The 7,824-nt window shown below is 51.0% G+C and overlaps 2 protein-coding genes across 2 annotated transcripts; both read right to left on the bottom strand.

Moving 5' to 3' along the window:
• Positions 1-1,347: 1,347 nt before the first annotated feature.
• Positions 1,348-3,406, bottom strand: LOC100908234 (2-acylglycerol O-acyltransferase 2). Its single transcript, XM_003745381.1, has 5 exons — positions 3,270-3,406; positions 2,612-3,029; positions 2,176-2,428; positions 1,850-2,049; positions 1,348-1,662 (listed from the first exon to the last, which is right to left on the bottom strand). Exons 1-5 carry the CDS (start codon positions 3,315-3,317, stop codon positions 1,511-1,513), a joined length of 1,071 nt encoding a protein of 356 aa, XP_003745429.1. The 5' UTR covers positions 3,318-3,406; the 3' UTR covers positions 1,348-1,510.
• Positions 3,407-4,234: 828 nt separating this feature from the next.
• Positions 4,235-4,618, bottom strand: LOC108864520 (uncharacterized). The gene has a single exon (XM_018640341.1). It carries the CDS (start codon positions 4,616-4,618, stop codon positions 4,235-4,237), a length of 384 nt encoding a protein of 127 aa, XP_018495857.1.
• Between the last annotated feature and the right edge of the window lie 3,206 nt (positions 4,619-7,824).

Consider the following 7,824-nt stretch of genomic DNA (forward strand, 5'->3'; position numbering starts at 1 on the left):
AGGAGCAGACGTAGTCGTTCAAGGGGGACAATCTATTTCCACAGAGATCCAAAGCATCATTGAGACCGCGGAAACTCTTCTCGCCGAACTACTAACGAAGGTTTCCTCGTCGGACCTTGACCTACAGATCATGTCCAACTTCGTGTTGCACAGAAGATCAAGCAAGATGCGGAAATCGCTCTCAACGATTTCTTGCAAATAACATCCGACGAGAAAGACGTGAGTTTCAGTTCGCTCCGATGTCCTGTCCGAAGGCGAAAAGACGTCGACCGCCTCTCGTTCAATAGGAACTTGAACCCGCATCGCAGCGTGAGCATGTCGGAGCCATCCTGGGGCTCTCCACCGCTCATATGATACTGAAACAAGTACCGGAAGCTCGCAGCCACTTGAAACGAGTCATAAAATCCGTGTGGAATTTCGGAGATGCGGAGTACCTCGAGGAAGCGTGGCTTCTCTTGGCTGACGTGTACATCCACTCAGGGAAGTACGACTACGCGAGCGACCTTATCAAAAGGCTCCTCCAATACAATCGGGTATGAGCGAGCAATATCAGCAGTGTCCGCCGTCATAGATTTCGGTTCCTCCGAACGTAAGGTGACGCAATCCGCCCACTGGACTGGTCTCAAATTTCAGAGTCGCACCCGAGCCTACGAATATATGGGCTACATAATGGAGAAAGAGCAGAGCCATCGAGACGCGGCTAACTGCTACGAATCTGCGCGGAACTCACCCATAAACCTACGATCGGTGAGAACTCGGGGCGAAATCATCGTCGTGCTAAAAATAGAGAGGTTGATGGAGAATAGTGTCCGCGTCCGTACTTTTTCAGGTTACAAGCTGGCTTTCAATTACCTGAGGGGTAAGCGCTTCGTGGATGCTATCTCAGTTTGTCACCAAGTTCTCGCCTCGTATACTGACTATGCCGAAGTTAATAAAGAAGTCATGGTTCGGGCTCGCTCTAATTCACAAATGTGGATCCACCGACAATCGACGTGTGTATGGTTCCTCTCCTCACGTGTAATCACATGGTACGGGCTTCCGAGATAAGCAGTCTTCTAGATCAGAGGGGATGGGGAAGAGAGAACAATTGTCTGAAGAAAAAATCCTGGTCTTATCAATCAATTCCTTCTCCTCGCTTTTCACGGTTCGCGGTTCAGAAGCGCTGACCGCCTTTCCTTCGGAGCTCGAGACCTCGACGAACACTTGTCCCTTATCAGGATTGGCAGATTTCACCTTTTATCTTCCCAAGTCGAGGGATTCAAGAGTGTACGCCAAGCCTACACACGTTTACTAAAGGGCGGCCATGGGCTTTTCCGGTTCCGGTGGGCAGTATTTTTATATATGTACAGGACAGATTCACACCGCTCCAGGCAAGGACATCCAGAAGCCTCCTTATAAGCAGTCGCTGATTATTCAGTCATTGATCTGTGGGCAGAGGTACGACTCGCCGCTTCATGATGAAATCGGCACGGCCGCGAGGCCATTCCGGAACTAGACAGTCCAATAGGGTTCAATCAATCATTAGCTTCTTGTGAGATTCCCCGCATCGATGCTTGTGCGTTTCGAAGATCCCGCGCAGTTGTTCAACGTATTTCCCGTGGAGCTCTTCTACTTGTTCGCGCGTTGGATTCGCCACACGTTCCACACGGATCGGCGCTCCAACTGTAAGAGATATGGGAGCAACTCAATTCACAACTCAGAGTACAGGAAAGTCCCCCTATTCGTTTGAATCGAGCACCGGGGCCAACTCGGCAGAATCGTTCCAGTTGATGTATACCCTCACACCTGATTGAATATTCTTTCCTCCTACTGGTCGTACACCCGAACAATATTGAACGTATCAGCTCACCCACGGTGGTGATTGGCGATCTGAAGGGCACGTAACCCCAGGTGTACTGGAATACGCCTCGTCCATGGAAGAAAGCCGGTGAGAAGCCGACAATTTTCTTAACGAACTCCTGGAAGGAACGCAATTTCGAGCCGCGGGGGTTTTCCACCTGGTCGAAAATGTCGTTCTCCCCGAAAGAAAAAACAGGCACCAGGTCAGCTCTGAAAGGAATTTCCGGCCGATGAGTATGACGAGAGACGTGATCCCCGGGAACAGGATCTGATTCCTGAGGAAGAGCTACGATGGCAGCAGTTATCGTGAAGTCGTAATTGTATAAGGGTACGCACCCGTACTGCAACGCCAGTCGCGCGAATCCTTTGCGGTGCTTCAACGTAAGGTGATAATCATCGGCACGATGAGCGTCCAAGGCTTCTTGAGCCCCACCAATTACAATCACCGCCGCTTGACCCTTGCCTTTCCGATTAAGGATCCACTCGATCGATTCCTTGGAGGCACTGCAGCACCCGTACAGGAGCGGCAGTTCTCGATAGAAAGGGAAGAGGAAATTTAGGCGCAGCGTCAGTACATGCGTGAAGATCCCTGCAACGATACATTCATTGTAGTTTCTTGAATTGGTCCTCCGCCGGACTTCTGCAAGAGGTAGATCGTTGGCGACGACGAGCAAGACCCTCTACAGGGGAGGAAGCCTAGCGGGATGGTGATCATCAAGCTTAAATTCGAAGCGGAGGGAAGAGTTCCCGATGTCACAGTGCCTCAGCTCACCCGGGAAGAAATCGCTGAACTTGGTCCCTTCCGTCGCAAAGTTGATCATGGCACCGAAGCTCATGATTCCGTGGGGGTGGTAACCAATTATATAGTTCCTGTCCGCCGGGAGATCGGCGGTTTTGACGAGATGAACCGGGAAGTAGTCTCTCATATATCTCCAGACACGGAGCTCCCGAAGTCGCTGCCATCGTCTGCCGCCTCGTTCACATGTTTCTAAATCGTATATGTACCACACCATGTATATCAGCGGTATCCAGTAATGATTCGTGAAGAAAAATAAAAACATGCTCAGGATGATTCCCCCGAGACCGGCGAACAGGAACGAGAAACTCATGGAGGCAGCCGAGAAGGTTTGGAGCCGACGTTCCCATGGAGTGTTCATCGGAGCGAAGTCGACCCCCATAATCCGCGTCAGCTGAGAGAAGAGCACTACAATGAATGTCTTCTCGAAACTCGAAATGTGTGGGATGAATTCAATGTCTGCCGCGACTTCCGACCACCCGACTCCCGTGTGCCGATTCCGAGTAGCCCCCCATCCACTCGGGAGACGATGCAGCTTTAGCCTCTGACCTTTCGATCATAATATGTACTACAATCGCACCACCGATGATTTTATCATCGAATGGAAACTGCGTGTCTCTTGAGTTCTACTCACTTTTCTTCGAGGCAGAATCCGCGATTTTGTCATTTCCTCGGACGTCATTTCGGAAACTGTTCGTTTGCCACCATGCACAACTCGAGCAGTGGGAGCGTATTGTTTTCAGCCGAGTGACAGTCCAGCGCCAAGTACTCCTTACCGGCTCGTCTATGGCCAGGCGACTCACGCTCTGATAGCGCGGTGGCTCGAGTGCGTGGCCTAGAAACGCACCAAAGATTGCATTGATCCACTCGTCGCCGAATGCCGATTCATGATTCGTGGCCAGAACGAGGGGACTCGCAGGGGCGTGCCTCGCAAAAGCTGTCTGATTCGGATAAGCTGCCTCACGGCTCGAGCTCGGAGATCTAAACCGAAATGTTCTCGGCGGGAGCCAAACTTCGATCGCTTGGCGGCCATGACTTTCTCTTGTAGATCCTCGCTATCACGGAGAGTCATCTCGGCGAACCTTGACCAGGAACATGCAGGGAGTTTCATGACATTCACGTCACCGTCATCGTTCGCGAGAGTTCGGATTCGATTATCATATTGGTCGTCCTGTGCTTCGAGAGAGCACGCCGATAGACATGATCGTGGGATGAGAAAGTCTAGGGGAGACATGCAGAGCAATCCGTAATTTTCACGGGTTATCAAGCCTCCATAAGGAAATCGCTCGCTACGCCGTGGATAAACTCGAATGGTGTCCGAGACTCGGATGTGTTCACGAGCTCGAACAATCTCGCATCAGTCTTGAGATACTTGGCGCGTTTTGCAGTCGGCCGGTGGCCGTTGATGTATCAAGCCGGGAGGACATCGCGATAATGCTGAATTCTTCTCAAGCCATCGACGAACCTGCACAACGACGGATGATCAACTCCAAACTCCGTCTGTGACCGTCTGTGGGCCGCCTCGGCGCAGTTGTTTGTTCGAGAATCCTGGTTAAGATTACGCTCACACACGGACTACAAGCTGACCGGAAACATTGGTTATCGCCGGATTACGCTCCCGTCAGGGAGGAGATGCTGCAGTGAGCCTACGTGTGTGTCCTCGAAGTACTTCAGCACCGGCATCAAGTCTTCAGACAAGAAAACCGTCAATTCTGCGATAACATTGTCGATGTCGTCGGGAGGGACAAAGGCGAGTCCGATGATCATGCGAGCGGACAGCGATAAATTCCCGTCGTTTTGATACCGGCTCATCGAGTGCTGATCCTTGATCTTCTTCATGTTCTTCACTAGGTGGATGACACAAGCGTGGATTTCGGCGAGAGGGAAGGCTTCACTAAGCGCGTTGATGAGTCCCTTTCCGAAGTCTGTCGATATCGCTTCAGGGCTCAAAAAAGGCCATGCATCTCGGAGGAGTCGTATCATGCGACGGTACGTTTCTTTCTTGGTCTTGTTGGGTGACAGAGCATAACAGACCGGTAGAACGAAGCCATCCCGCTAGACGAGGACCGCAACAATTTGGTGGAAGAGACCAGAGGATAGGCTGAATGTACCATCCACTTATATTTTAAGCACCTGCCGGATCCATTCGGAAAAAGATTCTCGTCCAAACAAGAGTATCCGTTGCGCGTCGTCCTGACCCATCGGAGAAAAATGAGCGCCTTGGAGCTGAGTTGTGACCGCATAAATCTCTGGACTCGAATCGAGAAGTGAAGAGGATCAAATAATTTGTCGTGAGAAAGTTACCTGAGTCGCCGAGGAGGAAGGACTCGAAAACGCCTGGATCACTTTCGTATACGGTAAACTCAGGGGGTATCACGATCGCTTTTCGACTCAATGATGTCGCTTGGGGTCTCAATGCTGATTTCCGGGCTCGATTCTCCAATCGAGAACAGATGGACTCCAGACGTCGAGCGGAGAGTTTTGCAGCTGTGGAGGATCTCCCGAACGCAGTCTCAATCAACTGGAGTGGCGCGCCTTTACTCTCCACTCCACGACGTTTCAAACTACACCGCATGCTGGATCCGGTTCATTGCTGTGAACGCCTATCATTTTGATAACTTCATCCGTATCGACAGAAGGGTGCAGCCGCGCTATTGCAAGCGCCGACTTGGTTGCAGCGCCAGATTCGGAAAGAACCGTCTTTAATCAACTTCTCTCTGATGTACGAATCGCCGTTGTGGGTCGTGGACCCTCTTCAGTCTACCGCGTTGCGGAACTACCGTACCGGAGGACGAAGCCATTTCCTTCGAGTGTAGAATCCAGGAGGCTTTCTTTGAGAAGGATTCGTATGATACTTGATCGAAGCTTGAGAATTATCGAAGTAGGTTACGAATCGAACGATTTCAGAGCCCTCGAACACAACGTTCCAGATTGATCTTCACGGGAGCATGCTACCCGAGGATGCCGCAGCTGATGTGGCTCAAAGTATTGTAAGAATTAGAACGTCAGACGAAGCTCTCAGAACTCTCTGCCATTATGGCTCTTGGCACCATTGACTCTTACAGCGCTCCGGAGAATGATTCTGCTGTGAAACCCGAGGATATTTTCTCGAGTGAAAAGTGGGTCGACAGAATTGCGAGGAGATTTGCTTCCACCATTCAAAGATTCGGAAGTGGGATACATGAGGAGGATACATGAAGTATCACGAAGCAGCTCGGATCAGATGAGGAGATGAGAAATCAGAGGGCATGGAAGGTGCTGCTAATATCTCACAATCCCCGAAAGAAATGAAGCGCGAATATCACTCAGGAATCTCCAAAAGACCTTGAATATAGAGAGCGAAAACTCACCAAGAAGCTCGATTTCAGTCTCAAGGAATGCTTGAAGCTCCAAAGCGCTGGAAATCTTACCCAAAAAGTAGAATTGCGGTCCGGGAACTGAAAAGAGCTGAACGAAGTTTTTTTTTTATATGAGCAAGATTTATTCTCCCAACTTTTTTGGTCAGGAGGCGTCTGAAAGAGACCGAGGTCTGTGGTACAGTCACGCCGAGAATACAAACGCGTATTGGAGAAAAGAAAAAAAACTGACTCTATCACGGGGGGGATTCCGGTGAGCTCTTACTCTAGAAGTTCGTGAGGAAGGAGGTGGTATTTATGTTACAAACTCACAAAAAATTCGTTAATTGGCAGCATGTATCTCAGATGCGACTCTATACGGGCGAAGTATATCGATCTGCGCATCGTCTTTGAGCCGAGAGCGCGGGTTCTGGCCAAGATTGTGATTCCGCTTCGGACTTTGGCGGCTGTTTCTGCAATGTGCAATCCGAATTTGAGCTCCTCATCAATGTGCAAACCGAGATACCTGTAGCTGGGGACTCTCTCAATAGTTCTGCAGTCGCAAGTACTCGCAGAGCAGTCCGCCGTGCCCCGTGCCCGCACCACTCCGCTACCCGTCTCCTAGCGGCGCCCGCTACCGAAAGTCATATTTGGTTTTCGATAAATCTAAACATCCGCATCAGGACAGACTCCAATACAGTGAAGGATGTATTGGCGTAATCCGAGTCAGCGCTTCTCAAGCTGGATAGCGCGATGCCCCTTTCGAGGTTCCGTGAGGCTCCCCCCGGGGTTTCGCGATGCGCCTTTTGAACTTCCGTGAGGCTCTCCCCGGGACTCCGCGGCGTTTCATTAGCCGAAGATTTGTTCCTCGATGGGATCGGCATCTCTCCTTATCTTCGTATCGAGGGTCTCACTCTTGATGCAGATTACGGAGCATGAGCGCGGCTTGATCCGCCGCGGAATAGGTGCATGGGCGTCCCGCGGACCCATTAAAGCCCCGTGAGAGCATTATGTCTTCCAGTTGAACGTTTCCATCACCGTTCGACATGAGAAATAAATTACGTCATAATCGAGAGCTGGGGACAGAAGGATTCAGATTCTCTGAGGGACTTCACTTCCAGAGATTGGTCCTCCGTCGAATGGCTTTGGGTCGGATCCTTATCGCATCGACCACTGCGGCGCGCTGGTCATGTGACATCGACCACCCATTCGACTTCGCCGGGAAAACCCGACGCTGCTAGGGTAGAGACGTTCTTTCGGGGATGCGGTCCTTCTGACGCTTGTCCACGAGAAATTCGACGTTCCGAGAAAGGGTTCGTCAAGTGTACGACTGCAGCGTGACTCTGGCGGATTCGGGATTCCTATCGACGATTCATGCGGGGAAACCCACTCTGAGATAGGAGCCGCTGTCAGAGATTTTACATTAGACGAGCCGTCAAATTGGCCCAGTCGAAGATGCGGCTGAAGAGGGCCTTTTCGGGAGGGGAACCAGTTCGTGAAGGCAGCTATGACTTGGAGTTATATGAGCGTCCCTGCGGGGATTTCTTCGGAATTCCCTGAAGTCGGTTGATGAACAAGGTTTCAGCTCACGCACCTCTTTCCGTTCCTCACAAGCTATTCATTAATGCAAGCCTCTTCTGGGAACCTCCACGGGGGAAGTCGCTCTTCAGATGTGCAGAAATCGTCTAATGTGCACAAATTCACAACGATCGCTTGTCTCAAATATCTGAATACCCGGAAATCCATTCGGCCGAGAGGGAGACGCATCGCGCCATGGTGAGGATCCTACGATTTTTTTCCCGCAGGTATCTCAACCGGGTCGAGCATCGCAACACTAACTCACCAGCTGGAATA

The sequence above is a fragment of the Galendromus occidentalis genome, unplaced genomic scaffold (assembly GCF_000255335.2).
Source record: "Galendromus occidentalis unplaced genomic scaffold, Mocc_1.1 scf7180000077483, whole genome shotgun sequence".
NCBI classification, from domain to species: Eukaryota; Metazoa; Arthropoda; class Arachnida; order Mesostigmata; family Phytoseiidae; genus Galendromus; species Galendromus occidentalis.

Excerpts from the sequence above, each read along its gene's own strand:
- LOC108864520 (XM_018640341.1), bottom strand. The coding sequence starts at position 4,618 with ATGATACGACTCCTCCGAGATGCATGGCCTTTTTTGAGCCCTGAAGCG.
- LOC100908234 (XM_003745381.1), bottom strand. The coding sequence starts at position 3,317 with ATGACGTCCGAGGAAATGACAAAATCGCGGATTCTGCCTCGAAGAAAA. Across the intron at positions 3,030-3,269 it reads GGATTCTGCCTCGAAGAAAA|CTGACGCGGATTATGGGGGT; the intron begins GTGAGTAGAACT and ends CTCTTCTCTCAG. Across the intron at positions 2,050-2,175 it reads CGACTGGCGTTGCAGTACGG|AGCTGACCTGGTGCCTGTTT; the intron begins GTGCGTACCCTT and ends AATTCCTTTCAG.